A 22,778-nucleotide genomic window follows, 5' to 3' on the forward strand; every position below is an offset into this window, starting at 1 on the left:
ATGCTGGGAATATCCGGACAGGAAAAGGAAGTGACATCACGCCGGTGACCTTCCGTGTAGCGGCCTGTATCACCTGGTGCTGCCCGCCCGGACCTCAGCGAACACACACACACACACACACACACACACACACACACTGCACAGAGAGAGAGTGAAAACGTATTGTGTGCCCGTTCCCACGCACACACACAGGAAGTGAGATCTTGGAGAACTTTCCAGCACCTTGCAGCTCAACACACACACACACACACACACACACACACACACACACACACACACACACACACACACACACACACATGCACACACCGCGGCCGAAGTCAACGCTATAAGTGTTGGCTCACTATTTGGCAAGGAAAAGCTGCTATTCAACAGCAGTTGATGACACTAAGATATACTAGGGGTTATAACAGGCTCACTATTTGGCAAGGCAAAAGGTCACCTTTATGTCTTATGATTAATTGCACATACAGTTTATGTTTTTATATATAAATGCATAAATTTCATTCATGTCTGCTGGTGTGCCGCTTTTTAACAATATTTGACACATTTGTCGGTTAAAAGTCAACAAGTTGGCTTTTAAAACAATGTAATTATTGTTTGATGATAATTATAATAGTACTAAAAATACTATTACTAGTGATAACACTTATTATTATTATTATTATTATTATTATTAAAGTGATTATATGATATTAGTATTCTTATTCATAATAATATTAGCAATATTGATTATTATTGTTATGATATAACAGTAATACTATAGAATAAAATACAATAGAATAAAGATAAAATATGATTTAATTTTAAGTTAATGTTTAACTTCAAAGACAAAATCAGATAACGTTTAAGTGAAATTACAAAATAAAATGTTCACGTATAAGTCAAATAACAAAATAGAATAAAATGTTGACCTCAAATAATAAAATCAAATGTTGATATTTACTTCAAATAATACATTAAAATATTGCTATTTATCTCAAATATTTTTTTAGAATTTTGACCCGAAATGTTAAAATTTAAAAAAGTTAATATTTACCTTAAAATAATACTACAAAATGTTAATGTAAACCTCAAATAATAAAACAACGTGTCATTAACACGTTGTAAATAAAATATAATAAAATAAAATGTTAATATTTACCTCAGATAATACATTAAAATATGGTTATTTATCTCAAATATTTTTTTTATTCTGACCCTGAATGTTCAAATTCAAAAAAGTTAATATTTACCTCAAAATAATACTATAAAATGCTAATGTTAACACGTTGTTGTATTATTTGTGGTTCACATTAACATTTTATAGTATTATTTTAAGGTAAACATTAACTTTTTTTAATTTGAACATTTAGGGTCAAAATTAAAAAATAATATATTTGAGATAAGTAACTATATTTTAATGTATTATTTAAGGTAAATATTAACATTTTATTTTATTATTATTATTATCATAATGATAATAATAATAATAATAATAATAATAATAAGACTTATGATAACACGTAATAGTACTGGTAATAATATTTTGTATTAATTATATAATGATAATAATAATAATGTAGTATTAATAGCAGTTGAATTAGTTATATCATACGAATAATGATCGGTACAGTACAGTAAAGTACAGTAAAGTACAGTACAGTACAGTACAGTAAATTACAGTACAGTAAACAACATTTTATCCAAGAGGAGAATACGGAGCACTGCAGCAGGCTATGCTATTGTTAGCATATGTCTAGTCTACTTCTAGTACTCCTTGTAGCTAGTACTACTTCTGATACAACTGGTACTTTTTCTGGTACTCTTTGAAGCGAGTACTATTTCTGGCACAACTAGTACAATATGTGGTACTCTTTAAAGCTAGTACTATTACTAGCACTCATTGTGTCTCGTACTATTTCTGGTACAACTAATACTTTTTTTGGTACTTCTTGAAGCTTGTACTATTCTTAGTACAACTAGTACTATTATTGGTACTCCTTGAAGCTAGTACTGTTTCTGGTACTACTAGTACTATTTCTGGTACTCCTTGAAGGTAGTACTACTTCTGGTACTTTGTGTACTATTTCTGAACCTATTTGAAATTTGTACTATTTCTGGTACTCCTTAATGCTGGTAGTACTACTCCTGGGATGTCTAGTATTATTTCCGGAACTCTTTGAAGCCAGTACTATTTCTGGTCCAACTAGTATTAGTTCTGATAATCCTTGAAGCTAGTAGTATTTAGGGTCCAACTAGTATTAGTTCTGATAATCCTTGAAGCTAGTACTATTTTAGGGACAAATAGTACAATTTCTGCTGCTCTTTGAAGCAAATACTACTTCTTGTACTACTAGTTCTCTTTCTGCTTTTACTTGAAGCTTGTACTACCTCTAGAACTACAAGTACTATTACTGGTACTCCTTGAAGCTAGTACTATTACGAGCACTCCTTGTGTTTCGTACTACTTCTGGGACAACTATTACTTTTTCTGGTACCCTTTGGAGGTAGTACTAATTCTGGTACAACTACTACTTTTTCTTGAAGCTTGTACTATTCTTAGTACTACTAGTACTATTATTGGTCCTCCTTGAAGCTAGTACTTCTTCTGGTATTAGTAGTACTATTCCTGGTACTCCTTGATGCTAGTACTATTACTAGTACAACTAGTACTATTACTGGTACTCGTTGAAGCCAGTACTACTTATGGTACTTCTTGTACTATTTCTGAACCTCTTTGAAACTCGTACTATTTCTGGTACTCCTTAATGCTAGTACTACTCCTGGTACCTTCTGTTATTATTTCTGGAACTCTTTGAAGCCGGTACTATTTATGGTCCAACTAGTCGGATAATCCTTGAAGCTAGTACTATTTCGGGGACAAATAGTACTATTTCTGGTGCTCTTTGAAGCAAATACTCCTTCTGGTACTACTAGTTCTATTTCTGCTTTTACTTGAAGCTTGTACTACCTCTAGTACTATCTATCTATCTATCTATCTATCTATCTATCTATCTATCTATCTATCTATCTATCTATCTATCTATCTATCTATCTATCTATCCATCTATCTATCTATCTATCTATCTATCTATCTACTGGTAATATTACTGGTACTCCTTGAAGCTAGTACTATTACTAGCACTCCTTGTGTCTTATACTACTACTTATACTACTTCTATATTTTCCTGAAGGAACTCTCCTGAAGGAATCAATAAAGTACTATCTATCTATTCTAGTACAACTAATACTTTTTCTGGTACCCTTTGAAGATAGTATTACTCCTGGTACAACTACTACTTTTTTTTTTGGTACCTCTAGTACTACTGTTGTAGTGTGTGGTAGAAAAGGTCCCTAATCAAATGACCCTTCACCGAGTGACCTTATATTACCCCCCTCCCCCACCGACACACACACACTCACACACACACACACACACACACACACACACACACACACACACACACACACACACACACACGGCATCAGACACAATGGAGGTGTCAGCACATTCCATTCACAGGTGGCAAAGAGGACATCATGGCCGACCAACTTTGACCCCAACGAGTGTGAGGACACGTGTGTGTGTGTGTGTGTGTGTGTGTGTGTGTGTGTGTGTGTGTGTGTGTGTGTGTGTGTGTGTGTGTGTGAGGCAGGACCACGGAAGTAGAACAGACTGAGAGGAAGCAAAACAAAAATATTACGATTCTTTCAAACAAAGAGTCGATTCATAAAGGAATCGGATAAACGATTCAGTGACCATCTCATCTTTTTTTAGAACGATTCCATCTGAAAGGAGTCAGTGAGTGAGTTGGAATGGATTCACTCAGTTTTTATCAAAACAAGTCAAGCAGTGTGAGTCGGAAATAAATACTGAACACTAGTTTGCTATATTCCTCCTATTTCTTGTATGAATGAATGATGTATGAATGAATGATGTATCAATGAATGTTGTTTACACGAATAATGTATGAATGAATGATGTACAAATTAATGACCTATGAATGGATGAAGTATGAATGAATGTTGTATTCATGAATAATGTATGAATAAAAGATGTACAAACGAATGATGTATACATGAATGATGCATATATGAATGATGTATAAATGAACGATGTATGAATGAATGATGAATGAATGATGTATAAATTAATGATATATGAATGAATGATGCATTAATGAATGATGTATGAATGAATGAATGTATGAATGTTACACTACGTAACATTACTCTATGTTACATTACATTATGTTACATTACACTATGTAACACTACACTGTGTTACATTACGTCATGTAGCATTACTATATGTTACATTACACTATGTAACATTACACTATATTACAATACACCATGTAACATTACACTGTGTTACAGCACACTATGTAACATTACACTATGTTACATTACATTGTGTAGCATTACCATATGTTACAATACACTATGTTACATCATACTATGTTACATCACACTATGTTACATCACACTATGTTACATCACACTATGTTACATCACACTATGTTACATTACACTATGTAAAAATGTGCTTTTGAAGATTTTTAACTTGACTCTCATCACATTAGGCAGGAAAGTCCTTTATTTCCAAACACTGTGTCCTTTACTCTCTGTGTGTGTGTGTGTGTGTGTGTGTGTGTGTGTGTGTGTGTGTGTGTGTGTGTGTGTGTGTGTGCGTGCGTGCGTGCGTGCGTGTGTGTGTGTGTGTGTGTGTGTGTGTGTGTGTGTGCGTGTGTGAATAGAAGCATTGAGAGTGTTCAGCCAAACAGAAAAGCATTTTTCTATCTCACTTCAAAGCACACAGTTTCAATCTGTACAAGCGCGTCTTTATTCACTATAATTAATACATGCACACACACACACACACACACACACACACACACACGCACACAGAGCTGTGTTATTATTGTAATTAGACAGATTCATGTCTACCTGTTTGGTGGCCATCTTGCAGCAGGTGTACACTCAGTGATGGAATGACACACACACACAAACACACACACACACTTTCGCACACAATGCAGGAAGCAGCAGGAGGTGTGCATATGTGTGTATGGGGGGAGTAAGGGGGGGTTAAGGGGGGGGGGGGCTTGAAGCTCCATATGGGACCCCCCCCCCCCCCCCCCCCCCTCAGCCCCTCAGCCCCCCCCCCCCCCCCACCAAGCAGGCAGATGTCAAATGGGACATGTTCCCCTGACAGGTCACAAGGTCACACATGATAACAACAATAACACAACACATGTCTCTCACACACGCACACACACACACACACACGCGCAAGACGTAGAAACATGCCAACACACTCGTGATGCAACCTCATCAGCATGCATGAAATATTAATAACAACCCAATACAACACATGAAACACACAATACAAAACATGAAACATACAATACAACACATTAAACACACAACACATGAAACACACAATACAATGAACCCACAACAAATGAAACAAAACACGTGAAACACACAACACATGAAACACACAACATGTGAAACACACAATACAACCCATGAAACACACAATATAACACATGAAACATACAATACAACACACCAAACACACGATATGACACATGAAGCATACAATACAACAAATGAAACATACAATACAACACACGAAACACACAATATAACCCATGAAGCATACAATACAACACATTAAACACACAATCCAACACATGAAACACACAATGCAACAAATGAAACATACAATACAACACATGAAACATACAATACAACACATGAAACACACAGTATAACACATGAAACACACAATACAACCCATGAAACACACAATATAACACCTGAAACATACAATACAACACATGAAACACACAAAGAAACACATGAAACACACAATGCAACAAATGAAACATACACTATAACACATGAAACATACAATACAACACATGAAACATATAATACAACACATGAAACACACAATATAACACATGAAATACACAATAGAACTGATGCACCACATGAAACATACAACACGTGCAACACACAATACAACACATGAAACACACAACTCAACACACGCAACATAAAATACACAACATGAAACCCATGAAACACACATTATATAAAATATATAACACACATTATATAAAATATAAATAGAATATATATTTTATATATAAAATACACAACATGAAACCCATGAAACACACAATACAACACGTGAAACCCACAATATAACAATTGAAACAAACAATACAACACATGAACCACACAATACCACATTTGAAGCACACAATACAACATATGAAATACACAATATAACACACACACACATATATATATATATATATATATATATATATATATATATATATATATATATATATATATATATATATGTATATATATATATATAAATATATACATATACACACAGTATATAACACTTATAAGAATGTTTAAAAAGGTATGTTTCAAGACATTGTTTGTTGTTTAGTTGTTCAAAATAAAGATATTTTCCTCAAAAAAATATGACTTACTTTTTTTTTTTTTTTTTAAGTTGTTGTTTTTGAGAAAATAAAATTTTCCGAACAAAACATCAAATTGTGTTGTAAAAGTTGTGGGTTTTTGTAAATGTCATATTTCTGAAAGTCATAATCATTTTCTATTTAAGTAAAAATTCATACATTTTTTAATGGAAAGTAAACAATAAAATACAAAAAAGTCGATAATAAACATTTGAATTTTTGAATAAAAATATTGAATTTGTTCAAGCAAAAGTCGTACTGAGAAGAGGAAAAAAGGCCTTTCATTGTTTTTTTTTTCCTAGGAGAGGACTAAAAGTCCTCAGGAAAATTTGTATTTTTCTGCTCAGAAATATCTTCTCAGAAATCAAAGATTTTTCTGAAAAAGTGTCAAGAAAAAAATCCTCTGCTGCTGATGACAATTGCATTTCTCGAGAAAAACAACAGAAAAATCTTCCTCTGTCTAAGGAACATTTTTTCAAGAAAGAAAAGTATTCTTCAGAGAAATATTTGAATGAACTAAACAGTAAATAAAATAGTACTACTTATTTTTCCAGAAAACTAAAACAGCTTTGAAAGTTTTTATATTTGGAGGGGGGGGAAAAAAGTTGGATGAGAAAAATCTTTTATTGTGAAAAAACAATTATTTCATTTGTGGCTTAGAAAAGCGTTGCACTTTTTGACTGTGCAGCCCCACCAAGGGCAGGTGTGTGTGTGTGTGTGTGTGCTTTGTTTGGGACCCCATACCTTCACACGCACGCACACACACACACACACACACACACACACACACACACACACACACACGATTGAGGTTACTTTACATGCTGCACTTCCAGCTGCCTTTACCACTGGGGTATAAAATGGATTTGAATGAGAAAGACGTGGGGCGGGGGCGTGAGAGGGCGGGTGGAAGGGGTGTGTGGGTGGGGTCAACGGAGGAGTAGAAGGGGGGAGGGGGGGGGGTTAGTTCCTTTTGTGTAACAGGAGGTCTGGCATGACTATGGAGATGGAGGAGCGGGGTCACTCTCCCCCCCCCCCCCTCCACCACCACCACCTCCAGCACCCAGGCCCCTCCCCACTCCATCCTTTTACTACCATCCCCCCACCCCCACCCCACCCTCCCTCCAGTCAGGACCTTCCTCCCTATTAGCATATTAGCATAGCAGCTGCCTGATGCAGCCTTGCAGGGTGGGGCCTGGCCAGGTTGCCCAGTGTGTGTGTGTGTGTGTGTGTGTGTGTGTGTGTGTGTGTGTGTGTGTGTGTGTGTGTGTGTGTGTGTGCGTGTGTTGGGGTCTGGGGGTCCAGTCAATGGCAGTCCGTCTGGCTGGTGAATAGCAGCTAAAGCAACCCCCACCCCCTCCCCCCAGCCTCCACCCCCAGTGAGACAATGGAGCAGGAAAGGAGGGTGTGTGTGTGTGTGTGTGTGTGTGTGTGTGTGTGTGTGTGTGTGTGTGTGTGTGTGTGCGTGCGTGTGCGTGCTTGTATGTGTAAGAATGAGGCGGTGAATGGTGCCTTGTCACAGCAGCAACATGCAGGATCAATCCTCCAATGAAAGAGCAGCGTGAGGGAGAAACAATCCTGACCACCTGTCATACACACACATACATACACACATCCATACACACATACATACACACATCTATACACACATACATACACACATCCATACACACATACATACACACATCTATACACACATACATACACACATCTATACACACATACATACACACATCTATACACACATCTATACATACATCTATACACACATCTATACATACATCTACACAGGTATCTATACACACATCTATACATACATCTACACATGTATCTATACACACATCTATACATACATCCATACACAAATCTATACACACATCTATACACACATCTATACATACATCTATACACACATCTATACATACAGCTATACATACATCTATATACACACATATATATACATCTATACACATATCTATACACACATCTATACACACGTATACTTACATCTATACACATATCTATACATACATCTATACTTACATTCATACATACATCTATCCATACATCCATACATATATCTATACACACATCTATACACACACATACTTACATCTATACACATATCTATACATACATTTATACATATATCTATACACACATCTATACATACATCTATACATTCATCTTTACATATTAATAGACAAATATCTACACATACATCTATATACACATATATACACACATCTATACATACATCCATACATACATCTATATACACGTATATATACACATCTATACATACAGCTATACATACATCTATATACACATGTATACACACATCTATACATACAACTATACATACATCTATACATACATCTATATACACATTTTTACACATCTATCCATACAACTATACATACATCCATACATACATCTATATACACGTATATACACATATCTATACATACAGTTATACATACATCTATATACACATTTTTATACACATCTATACATACAGCTATACATACATCTATATACACATGTATACACACACATCTATACATTCATCTATACATACATCTATACATACATCTATATACACATTTTTACACATCTATCCATACAACTATACATACATCTATGCATACATCTATATACACATATATACACACATCTATACATTCATCTATATACACATATATACACACATCTACACATACATCTATATACACATATATATACACATCTATACATACAGCTGTACATACATCTATATACACATGTATATACACATCTATACATACATCTATATACACATATATATACACATCTATACACACATCTATACATACATCTATATACACATATGTATACACATCTATACATACAACTATACATACATCTATATACACATATATATATACACATCTATACATACAGCTGTACATACATCTATATACACATATATATACACATCTATACATACATCTATATACACATATGTATACACATCTATACATACAACTATACATACATCTATATACACATATATATATACACATCTATACATACAACTATACATACATCTATATACACATATATATACACATCTATACACACATCTATACATACATCTATATACACATATGTATACACATCTATACATACAACTATACATACATCTATATACACATATATATACACATCTATACATACAGCTGTACATACATCTATATACACATATATATACACATCTATACATACATCTATATACACATATGTATACACATCTATACATACAACTATACATACATCTATATACACATATATATATACACATCTATACATACAGCTATACATACATCTATATACACATATATACACACATCTATACATACAGCTATACATACATCTATACATACATCTATATACACATTTTTACACATCTATCCATACAACGATACATACATCTATACATACATCTATATACACATATATACACACATCTATACATTCATCTATATACCCATCTATACATACAGCTATACATACATCTATATACATGTATGTACAATCATCTATACATACAGCTATACATACATCTATATACATGTATATACACACATCTATACATACAGCTATACATACATCTATATACATGTAAATACACAGATCTATACATACATCTATATACACGTATATGCACACATCTATACATACAACTATACATACATCTATATACATGTATATACACACATCTATACATACATCTATATACACGTATATACACACATCTATACATACAGCTATACATACATCTATATACATGTATATACACACATCTATACATACATCTATATACACATATATACACACATCTATACATACATCTATATACATGTATATACACACATCTACACATACAGCTATACATACATCTATATACACATCTTTACACACATCTATACATACATCTATACACACATATATATACACATCTATACATACAGCTATACATACATCTATATACACATATATACATACATCTATACATACATCTACAGTATAAACACATCTATACTCACATCTAGACAGACTGCACAAGTTCTGTAATCATGTTTTATGTCCACCTAAATGAATTTTGCTATTGTGCAAACTCCCGAACACGGCGCTCTGACCTTGGCCTCCAAGTCTTAGACTTAGATCGGTCAGATCTACTCTTAGATTGGTCAGATCAAGTCTTAGACTTAGATTGGTCAGATCAAGTCTTAGACTTAGATTGGTCAGGTCTAGTCTTAGATTGGTCAGATCTAGTCTTAGACTTAGATTGGTCACATCTGGTCTTCGACTTAGATTGGTCACATCTAGTCTGCGAGGATTACCCATTTAAATCATTCAACAGCACGTATATATATATATATATATATATACATATATATATATATATATATATATATTTATTTATTTATATATATATATGTATATACAGTATATATATGTATATACAGTATATATATATACATATACATATAAAAACAAAGTTTCGTTGTACTTGTGCAATGACAATAAAGACCTATCATATCCTACCCTAAACCCTATCCTATGTGTATATCTGTATATGCTGTATATGTACATACATACATACACATATACATATATACACATACACATAAATATACATATACATATACATACAAATACTGTATATATAAATACCGGTATATATCTGTCTGGCTCATGAAGCACATGCAGAAACTATTAGCGGCGCTAACAGGACCATTCTGGGAACAATGGCCGAACAACTCTACAAAAACATCCTGCAGGAGGGAGGGAAGGAGAGAGAGAGAGATTTATTTTTATTTTATTCTATTATTTATTATACACATATCTATACATACATCTATACACACATATATACATATATCTACACACTTGTCTAAACCTTCCCTCTCTCTCTCTCTCTTTCTCTCTCTCTAAAAATATAAGTATCCACTTGTATTGCTGTTTGTTGGAATGAGCATTTTTTGCTGTGCTACACACTTTTAAGTTGGAGTCTGTATTGTTCTTGGAAAACTCCACAGTCTCCACTTTGCTGCCAGTGGCCTTCAGTCTCTTGTTGAATAATTATCTGTTGTTTTTGTTGTTGTTGTCTGTGGGAATGAGTGGCTTTTGCTGTGGTGTTGTACTACTTTGAGTTTTGAGTTGTGTCTTGGGAAAGCTCTGCAGTCTCCACTTTGCCGCCAGTGGCCCTCAGTCTCATTTTGAGTAATTATCCACATGTATTGCTGTTTGTTGGATTGAGCGTTTTTTTGCTGTGCTACACACTTTTAGGTTTTGGGAAAACTCCGCAGTCTTCACTTTGCTGCCAGTGGCCCCCAGTCTCCTGTTGAATAATTATCTTTTTTTTTTTTGTCTGTGGGAAGGAGTGGCTTTTGCTGTGGTGTTGTACTACTTTGAGTTTTGAGTTGTGTCTTGGGAAAGCTCCGCAGTCTCCACTTTGCTGCCAGTGGCCCTCAGTCTCATTTTGAGTAATTATCCACATGTATTGCTGTTTGTTGGATTGAGCGTTTTTTTGCTGTGCTACACACTTTTAGGTTTGAGTCGGTATTCTTTTGGGAAAACTCTGCAGTCTCCACTTTGCTGCCAGTGGCCCCCAGTCTTCTGTTGAATAATTATCTTTTTTTGTTGTTTTCTGTGGGAAGGAGTGGCTTTTGCTGTGGTTTGGTACTACTTTGAGTTTTGAGTCATGTATTGGGAAAGCTCCGCAGTCTCCACTTGGCTGCCAGTGGTCCCCAGTCTCCTTTTGAGTAATTATCCACTTGTATTGCTGTTTGTTGAAATGAGCATTATTTTGCTGTGCTACACACTTTTAGGTTTGAGTCGGTATCGTACTACTTTGAGTTTTGAGTTGTGTATTGGGAAAGCTCCGCAGTCTCCACTTTGCTGCCAGTGGCCCTCAGTCTCATTTTGAGTAATTATCCACATGTATTGCTGTTTGTTGGATTGAGCGTTTTTTTGCTGTGCTACACACTTTTAGGTTTGAGTCGGTATTGTTTTGGGAAAACTCTGCAGTCTCCACTTTGCTGCCAGTGGCCCCCAGTCTCCTGTTGAATAATTATCTTTTTTTTTTTTTTGTCTGTGGGAAGGAGTGGCTTTTGCTGTGGTGTGGTACTACTTTGAATTTTGAGTCGTGTATTGGGAAAGCTCCGCAGTCTCCACTTGGCTGCCAGTAGTCCCCAGTCTCCTTTTGAGTAATTATCCACTTGTATTGCTGTTTGTTGAAATGAGCGTTATTTTGCTGTGCTACACACTTTTAGGTTTGAGACGGTATTGTTTTGGGAAAACTCCGCAGTCTCCCCTTTGCTGCCAGTGGCCCCCAGTCTCCTGTTAAATAATTATCTTTTTGTTGTTATTGTTGTCTGTTGGAATGAGTGGCTTTTGCTGTGGTGTGGGAATACTTTGTGTTTTGAGTTGTGTCCTGGGAAAGCTCCGCAGTCACCACTTGGCTGCCACAGGCCCTCAGTCTCCTTTCGAACAAGTGTCCACATCTATTGCTGTCTGTTGGAATGAGTGGTTTTGCTTTGCCAGTACCTTCAGGTTTGAGTCAGTATTGTCTTGGGAAAGCTCCACAGTCTCAAATATGTTGCAGGCTGGCAGCCCTCAGTCTCCTTTTGAAAAATTATCATTATTTTGTTGTCTGTTGGAATGAGTGTTTTTTTGCTGTGCTAATACTTTCAGGTTGGAGGCGGTAGCATCATGGGAAAGCTCCATAGTCTCCATTTGGCTGCCAGTGGCCCTTAGTCTCCTTTTGAACAAGTATCCCCTTGTATTGGTGTTTGTTGGAATGAGCGTTTTATTTTTATTTTTTGCTGTGCTATACACATTTTTAGGTTTGAGTCGGTATTGTTTTGGGAAAACTCCGCAGTCTCCACTTTGCTGCCAGTGGCCCTCCATCTCCTGTTGAGTAATTATTGTTTTTGTTGTTGTCTGTGGGAATGAGTGGCTTTGCCTCTGGTGTGGTACTAATTTGAGTCATGAGTTTTTTGCTAATACTTTCAGAATGGAGGTGGTAGTGTCTTGGGAAAGCTCCGCAGTCTCCACTTGGCTGCCAGTGGTCCCCAGTCTCCTTTTGAGTAATTGTCCACTTGTATTGCTGTTTGTGGGAATGAGTCTCCCAGATTTGAGTCGTTATTGTCTCCGCCGTCTCCACTTTGCTGCTGGCTGGCAGCCCTCATTCTCCTATAGAATAAAACCGACTGAAAAGTAGATGACAGGAGATTCTTGTTGTGCTCGTTTTTTGTTTTTTTTAGCTAGAGAGCTACTTCCTGGTTCATGGGGGGGACAACGGGCATCATGGCGGGCAGTACCACCATGGCCCGTGTTTGGGGGGCCCGGTGGGTGGGGGGGTGGGGCTTCCATTAGGGAAAATTATTAGGGACTGAATGTCCCTTTGGGACAGAGGACCCTATTGTATTTCTAAGGTTTTATTATTCTTTATTATTCCTCCGCCTCTTTGAGCTGTAATTTGACCTCCTTAACATGCTTCAAAACTCACCAAATTTGACATACACATTAGGACTGGCAAACATTGCGATCTAATCAAAAAACCTAAACCCAAAACTCAAAATTACGCTCCAGCGCCCCCTAGGAAAAAACACAGACAAAACTGCTTGTAACTTCTCTTAGGAATGTTGTAGATACATGAAACAAAAACCTCCATGTAGGTCCGACTTAGACCTAGATTTCATACGTTGACATCCTTCAGCAAAAATCAACAGAAAGTTGGCAAAAAACCCTGCCAAACAAAAGTTTCCTAAAAAAATTTATTGTTACCTCTTTGAGCTGTAATTTGACCCCCTTAAAATGTTTCAAAACTCACCGAACTGGGCAAACACATCAGGACTGGTGAAAATTGCGATCTATTGAAAAAAAAAAAATCAAAACTCAAAATTGCACTCTAGCGCCCCCTAGGAATAAAACACAGACTGCTCCTGGGAAGAAAACACAGACAAAACTGCTTGTAACTTCCGGTAGGAGTGTTGTAGAGACATGAAACAAAAACCTCTATGTAGGTCTCACATAGACCTACATTTCATTCATTGACATCCTTTCGGCAAAAATCAACAGGAAGTTGGCAATTAACCCTTTAAAACAAAAGTTTTGTAAAAACCCGTCACCTTTTTTCAAACATTATCTCCTCTGAGCGCGTTTGTTGTGTCGGCTTCAAGCTACCCCAGGAGAGAGATTGAACCCTTCTGGTTAAAAGTTGACGAAAGAGTTTTTCTAACTGCTCAGGTTTTGACTTTACAAGCCTTCAAAGAACCACTACGCTGATGCTGCAGCCGTCTCAAGATGGCCGCTCAAAAGCAGGAAACACCAGCGTGACCACACAATGCAGAGAAGGTAGGTACTGTGCAGGTAAAGATATGTTGACTGGGCGAAAGAAAGAAGCACCAGTGTGACCCCAGGATGCAGGGAAGGTAGGTAATGTGAAGGTAAAGATATGTTGAATGGGTAAAAGCAGGAAGCACCAGCGTGTATGGGTGACAGAAAGAAGCACCAGTGTGACTCCAGGATGCAGGGAAGGTAGGTCATGTGCAGGTAAAGATATGTTGAATGGGTAAAGGCAGGAAACACCAGCAAAAGGCGGTCCCGGCCATCGCTGCTTGCAGATTTAATTTTATATGCACTCATAAAAGTTTCATTTACGGAAATAATATTCATTTAAATGCCGATGGAAGAGATGGAGTGCAACAAGTTGAAGGATGGATGGAGACCACATGGGGGTGCGGGGGGAGTGTGTGTGTGTAACACAATACCAGCTCTCCCAAAACACACACACACACTGAAAGGGGTGGGGGGGGGGCTTATTTAAAGTGGGTCTACCCACAATGCACCAGGCTCTTTTATCCCGGCAGTGAAAGGATGAGGCCAGATGAATGACAAAAGCGAGAGAATGGGGATCTGGGTTGGGCTCGGCCAGGAGAAAGGAGGGTGTGTGTGTGTGTGTGTGTGTGTGTGTGTGTGTGTGTGTGTGTGTGCACTTTTCCAAGGGAGTCGCAGACACTGGCACTGAAAGTTTGGAGTTTAATGATTTCTTTACTGGCTTGTACACAAACGTACAAAAATAATACAGCACTCATCTCCACATGACGTCATCACCCTCCTCCTCCTCCTCATCTTCATCATCACAGTGTTACGAGCATAGGGGGGGGGAACACCAACAAAATAAAAGGTTTCCTTTTGCTTGAAATGAAGCAAAATCAATCGGAAACCGCACAACAACAACAAAAATAATAATAACAAAAAGTCAGTTTTTTTCTTCACACACTTTATGCACCAATCAGGCGGCCGGCTGGTGACGTCATAAATGTTATGACCCTGCTAAGCCAAACAATTTGTTGTTCTTTTAATATCAACGTTGCAATGATCTTACCATCAAATGTTTTTACTCCTCCTTTGCTCGACAACAGGAAGACAGCACTTCAGAAAAGAAAGTGCCCCAAGTTTTATCACCCTCAGACATTACACATTTTCTCATGTCTACATTTTATACATATATATTTTAGATACATATATATACATACATATATATATATATAAAATACATCAAAAATATATATGTATATATACATATATACATACACATATAAAATAGATAAACAATTATATATGTATAAATACATATATATAAATTACATAAAAAAATATGTATATATATTTTACGTATATACATAAATATGTTATACATATATATGTATGTATACATATATATAATATGATATATATAAAATACTATATATATATACACATATGTATATATATAAAATTATATATATATATATACATATATATACACATGTAAATACATATACATACATATATATGTATATATATACATATATACACACACACATATATATATATACACACATATATATGTATATATACATATATACACACATATATATGTATATATATACATATACACACATATGTGAACATATACACACACACACACATATATATATATATACATATATATATATATACACACATATATGTATACATATACACATATATATATATAAACATACATATATGTGTGTGTATAAATATATATACATACATATACACATATATGTGTATATATACGCATATACATATATGTGTGTGTGTATATACATACATATATGTGTGTATATATATATACAAATACACATACATATATACACATACATATATACATACATGTATATATAAATATATATACATACATACATACATATATAAATATATATACATACATACATATATATATATACATGTATATATATATGTATATATATATATACATACATATATATGTGTGTGTGTGTATATATATATATATATATATATATGTATATATATAAATTTATAAGTAGTATATATATATGTATAAAACAGACACACACACATGCACAAGCAAACACATTTTCAGGGGGAGAAAAAAAACATCCCCCCCCACAACAACAACAACAACAAAATACATCCTAGAGCATACTTTTTATACAATAATATTTTGCTGTTTTTGTTTTTTCTATCCAGAAAAAAAAGAGTTATTTTCAAATGTTGTCATGTTTAAAAAAAGAAAAAAAGAAAAGAAAAGCTAAACAACAACAACAACAAGTCGTCAGTGCAATATTTCAAAGCAAAAGACAGAAAACAACAAAAGGTCAAGTTTGCGATGCATATTGTTTGTGTTGCCAAACCACTTCTGCTTATTGTGACGTCACAATAAATACAAGCAGCATCAATCAATGTCGGGGTGATTTCTAACGTGCTCAAAAAGTCAGTAGTACTGTAGTTACCCCGTACAGACACTAGAGGCGCTCAACTCCACTTCTTTGTGCAATTCAAAACTCCCTGCATTTAAGAAGCCATTTTTGTTGTTGTTGTCTTCCCTCCCCAACGACCATGATACTGATGACGATGACAGCGATATCTATATATATATTTATAGATATTTATATATCCACGCCGGTTTGGTTGTAGTGTGTTCCAGCTGAGGACGCAGGTGCTTTGAAGACGTACAAACAGTTCCTGGCATGAGAATACTTGACAAAGTCGAGGTAGCTGACAAAAAAGGCAAGTGGGAACACGACACTTCTGCTTTGAAACCTTTCTTCTTTTTTTCTAATGTACCTTCATAAATACCACCAGCAGGCGCCATTTTGGCTCCATGCTGACATGTTGGCACCTGCCTCCAAAAACACCTTTCCACAGAGACACGCCTCCTCTGCACGCCCTTTTTCAACACCTTTCCTTTTTTGAACAGGTTTCTTTTCTTGAACAGGTTTAAAAAGAAACGTGCCTCTTTGTGAACATGTTCTATTTTGAACAGGTTTCATTTAAAATACCTTTTTCGAATGGGTCCATTTTTTAAACATGTTTCTTTTTTTAAACATGTTTCCTTTTTAACACCTTTCTTTTTTGAACAGATTGAAAAAGAAACATGTCTCCTCTTCAACACCCTCTTTTTTTGAACAGGTTTAAAAAGAAACATGCCTCTTTCTGAACGTGTTCTATTTTGAGCAGGCTTAATTTAGAACACCTTTTTCGAACGGGTACATTTTTTAAAGACGTTTCTTTTTTAAAAACGTGTTTCTTCTTCAACACCTTTCTTTCTTGAACAGGTTTAAAAGGAAACATGCCTCTTTTGAACAGGTTTCATTGAGAACACCTTTTTCGAACGGGTACATTTTGTTACTATGTTTTTTTTTCAACACCTTTCTTTCTTGAACATATTTAAAAAGAAACATGCCTCTTTTTGAACATGTTCTATTTCGAACAGGTTTCATTTAGAACACCTTTTTCAAACAGGTACATTTTTTACTATGTTTTTTTTTAAAAGTGTTTCTTTTTCAACATCTTTCTTTCTTGAACAGGTTTAAAAAGAAACATGCCCGTTCTACAACACCCTTCTTTTTTGAACCGGTTTCTTTTCTTGAACAGGTTTAAAAAGAAACATGCCACTATTTGAACATATTCTATTTCGAACAGGTTTCATTTAGAACACCTTTTTCGAACAGGTACATTTTTTAAAAACATTTTTCTTTTATTAAACATGTTTCTTTTTCCACACCTTTGTTTCTTGAACAGGTTTAAAAAGAAACATGCCTCCTCTTCAACACCTGTCTTTTTTAAACTACTTTCTTTTTACGAACAGGTTAAAAAAACAAAAATGCATCTTTTTGAACATGTTCTATTTTGAACAAGTTTCATTTAAAACATGTTTCTTTTCTGATCTCCTTTCTTTTTTTGAACTGGTTTAAAAAGAACCTTGCCTGTTTTTGAACACTTTTCTTTTTTGAACAGGTTTCTTTTTAAACAGAGCACGTTTCTTTTTTTACACGTTTAGTTTTGATTATATTTAAAAAGAAACACATGTCTTTTTGACAATGTTTCTTTTTGAAAAGTTTCTTTAACATGTTGAAAAAGAAACATGTTGCTTTGTGAACAACTTTCTTTTCGAACATGTTCTTTAAAAACTATGCTCGTTTTTGTAATCATGTTTTACTTTTGACATGTTTACGTTTGAGCACGTTTTAAAGATAACAAGTGTCTTTTTGAAAATGTTCCTTTTGAGCAGGTTTTTTGAACATGTTTGAAAAGAAAGATGTTCATTTTTTAACAGTTTTTGAAACATGCTTAAAAAGAGGAAAATACTTCTTTTTGAGCGTGTTTGAAAGGAAACAAGTTTCTTTTTGAACATCTTTGTTTTTTGAACCGGTTTCTTTTTTCGAACACATTTTTCTTAACAGATTTAAACATGTTGAAAAAATAACATCTAAAAAAAAAGAATCATGTTTCTTTTTTTAACATTTTTATGTTTGAGCACATTTAAAAAGATACAACTGTCTTTTTGAACACCTTTATTTTTAGCATGTTTTTTTTAACCTGTTTAAAAAGAAATATGTTCCTTTTTGAACAGTTTTTAAAAATGTTTTTGAACACCGTTTTTTTGATGAGGTTTCTTTTTGAACATGTTTTTTAAAAAAGGATGCTTGTTTTTTAATCATGTTTTCTTTTTTGTTTATGTCTGAGCATGTTTAAAAGGAAAAAATTGTCTTAATAAAAAGGTTCCTTTTGAAAAAGTTTCTTTTTTGAACAGACTTTTTTTTAACATGTTTGTAAAGAAATGTTCCTTTTTTAACTTGTTCTTTTAAAACGTTTAAAAAAAGAAACATGTTTCTTTTTGAATGCCTTTGTTTTTTGAATAGGTTTAAAAAAGCAAGCTTGTTTTTGAATCAGGTTTCTTTTTTAGCTTGTTTCTTTTTTTGTTTATGATTGAGCATGTTTTAAAGGAAAACAAGTGTCCTTTTGAATACGCTGCTTTTGAGCAGGTTTTCTATTTTTTTAACACATTTGAAAAGAAAGATGTTCTTTTTTCAAAAGTTTTTTTGAAACGTTTTCATAAAAACATGTATCTTTTTGAACACTTTTGATTTTTGTGAACAGGTTAAAAAAGAAACATGCCTGTTTTTGAACAGGTTTCTTTTTGAACAGGTTTAAAAAAGCATGCTTGTTTTTAATCATGTTTCTTTTTAGCATGTTACTTTTTTTGTTTGTTTGAGCATGTTTAGAAGGAAACAAGTGTCTTTTTAAAACGTTGCTTTTGAGCAGGTTTTCTTTTTTTGAGCATGTTCGAAAAGAAAGATGTTTCCTTTTTTCACCAGTTTTTTTTTCAAAAACATGTTCTTTTTGACCATGTTTACAAAGAAACATGTCATTTTTTGAACATGTTTAAAAAGAACCGCGTCATTTTTGAAAACACTCCTTTTGAGCGGGTTTCCTTTTTGTTCAACACGTTTGAAAAGAAAGATGTTTCCTTCTAACAGTCGTTTTAAACATGTTTAAAAACAGAAACATGTTTCTTTTTTTTAAAACATGTTTACAAAGAAACACGTTTCCTTTTTGAAAACACTCTTTTTGAGCAGGTTTCTTTCTTTGAACACGTTTGAAAATAATATCCTTTTCCCACAGTTTTTTAAAAAAAACATGTTAAAAAAAAGAAACAGGTGTCTTTTTTTTTTTCTTTAACAAAAACATTCCTTTTGAGCAGGTTTTCTTTTTTGAACACGTTTGAAAAGAAAGACGTTTTCTTTTTCCAACTGTTTTTTTGAATCTTTAAAAAACATGTTAGAAACATGTTTCTTTTTGAACATGTTTACAAAAAAAAACATTTTTTTTTTTTAGCATGTTTGATGTTTAAAAACAAGTTTCTTTCTGAACGTTTAGTTGAGCATCTTTCAAACAGCGACAGAAATAAAGCTATGGCGAGTGTGTGTGTGTGTGTAAGTGTTTGTGTGTGCGTGTTCACTTTTCCCTTTCAAATACTCCAGCATCAAGTGCTCCGTGGGACTCTTTCCAAGCCAACCTTCAGTTCGCGTGACGACGTCAGTGTAAGTCAGGAACCCGGAAAAGTCGCCGTGTTGATAAATTCCCACGTCCAAAGTGGATTCGTGACAGGAAAAAAAAAAAAAAAAAAAAAAAAAAGCAGCCCGCGTGTCACTTTGCACATTCGGAGCCGCCCGCCCGAGAAAAAGCTTTTAGTACCAGCAAAAAGCAAAGAGCGGCGTTTTTTTGTTGTTTTTGTTTGTTTGTTGTTGTTTTTTTTCTCTCGGCAGGTTCTTGCTTTTACCTGCGGGTGAGCGCGCATCACCGCGCCGCCGACGAGTACTTGGCCTTGGTGACGAGGTACAGCACGATGTCCTGGTGGCCCCCGAAGGCGGCGATGTGCAGGGCGCTCCAGCCCTCCCGGTTGGCGAGCCGGATGTCGGCGCCGAACTTGACCAGCAGCTTGACGAGCTCCAGGTTGCCGTCGATGACGGACTGGTGCAGCGCCGTCTGGCCCTCCGGCCCGAAGGAGTTGACGTTGAACTCGCAGTTGGTCATGTTCTGCAGCAGCGAGTGCAGCTCCTTGGTGTTGCCCTTCCTCACCGCCTCCTGGAACACCCTCTGCGGGGCCGAGCACGCCGACACCTCCGCCTGGCTCATGGCTGCGGCAGCCGGGAGGACGCACACCCTGCCTGCGGGGACCCGGGCGAGCTCCACGCTTCCTCCGTAAAAGTCCTCCACCCCTTCCACCGAAAAAGGCGACCCGAGTCCTGCGCACACCAGGAGCGCATAAGAGAGAGAAACCGCACATTCCTGCACAACCTACACCTGTACGCGCTCACTTACCTGGGGGTCACGTGGTCGGACGACACCGCGAGACGTCAAGGTGTTTGGGGAAGGAGAGGAGAGGGGAAGGAAGGGGGAATGGAGGAAAAAAAAAAAAAAAAAAAAAAAAAAAAAAAAAGTTAAAATCCAGCAGCGAGTGCTCCCCGGCGTGTGTCCGCCTCTCCTGCGCGCTGAGCGGGCCTGGCTGCTGCCTGCGCGCCGCTCGGAGGTTTTGACGCGTCCTTTATTTGCATGACAATACCCGACCCGGCCAAAAAAAAAAGAGAGAGAGAGAGTTAAGAAAGAAGTGTGGAGGAATGGCGGGAGGTGATTGGCTACTGCGAGGAGGGGGGATCTCTGGGGGCGTGGTCTTCTCAATTTTACATTTACGGTAGTCCCCCCGAAAAATAAATACAATACTTTATTGCAATACACAATTATCTTGTCCTTCAATCGGAGAAATAAACTGCGATTACAGTCAACGTCATATCAAAAAATAAAAGTAAGACATATTATAATGACATAAAATATATAAAACAATGATTAATGCAAGTGTCTTTATGATTAATGCGGTTGTAAATATATATATATATATATATATATATATATACATACATAGCATAGCTCGGTTGGTAAAGTGGCCGTGCCAGCAACTTGAGGGTTGCAGGTTCGATTCCCGCTTCCGCCATCCTAGTTACTGTCGTTGTGTCCTTGGGCAAGACACTTTACCCACCTGCTCCCAGCGCCACCCACACTGCTTTAAATGTAACTTAGATATTAGGTTTCCCTATGTAAAGCGCTTTGAGTCACAAGAGAAAAGCTCTATATAAATATAATTCACTTCACTATATATATATATATATATATATATATACACATCCATCCATCCATAATTTACATACACATATATGTATGTATATATATATATGTGAGTGTGAATGTTGTCTGTCTATCTGTGTTGGCCCTGCGATGAGGTGGCGACTTGTCCAGGGTGTACCCTGCCTTCTGCCCGATTGTAGCTGAGATAGGCGCCAGCGCCCCCTGCGACCCCAAAACGGGAATAAGCGGTAG

At 35.8% G+C, this 22,778-nt stretch overlaps 1 protein-coding gene across 1 annotated transcript; it reads right to left on the reverse strand.

The window, feature by feature from the left end:
- Window positions 1–17,122: 17,122 nt before the first annotated feature.
- On the reverse strand, window positions 17,123–21,994 carry nrarpa (NOTCH regulated ankyrin repeat protein a). The gene is made up of 2 exons (XM_061907924.1): window positions 21,729–21,994; window positions 17,123–21,652 (listed from the first exon to the last, which is right to left on the reverse strand). The coding sequence occupies exon 2, from the start codon at window positions 21,540–21,542 to the stop codon at window positions 21,204–21,206; it is 339 nt and encodes a 112-aa protein (XP_061763908.1). The 5' UTR covers window positions 21,543–21,652; window positions 21,729–21,994; the 3' UTR covers window positions 17,123–21,203.
- Window positions 21,995–22,778: the final 784 nt, after the last annotated feature.

Source organism: Nerophis ophidion, linkage group LG08 (assembly GCF_033978795.1).
Source record: "Nerophis ophidion isolate RoL-2023_Sa linkage group LG08, RoL_Noph_v1.0, whole genome shotgun sequence".
Lineage (NCBI taxonomy): Eukaryota > Metazoa > Chordata > Actinopteri > Syngnathiformes > Syngnathidae > Nerophis > Nerophis ophidion.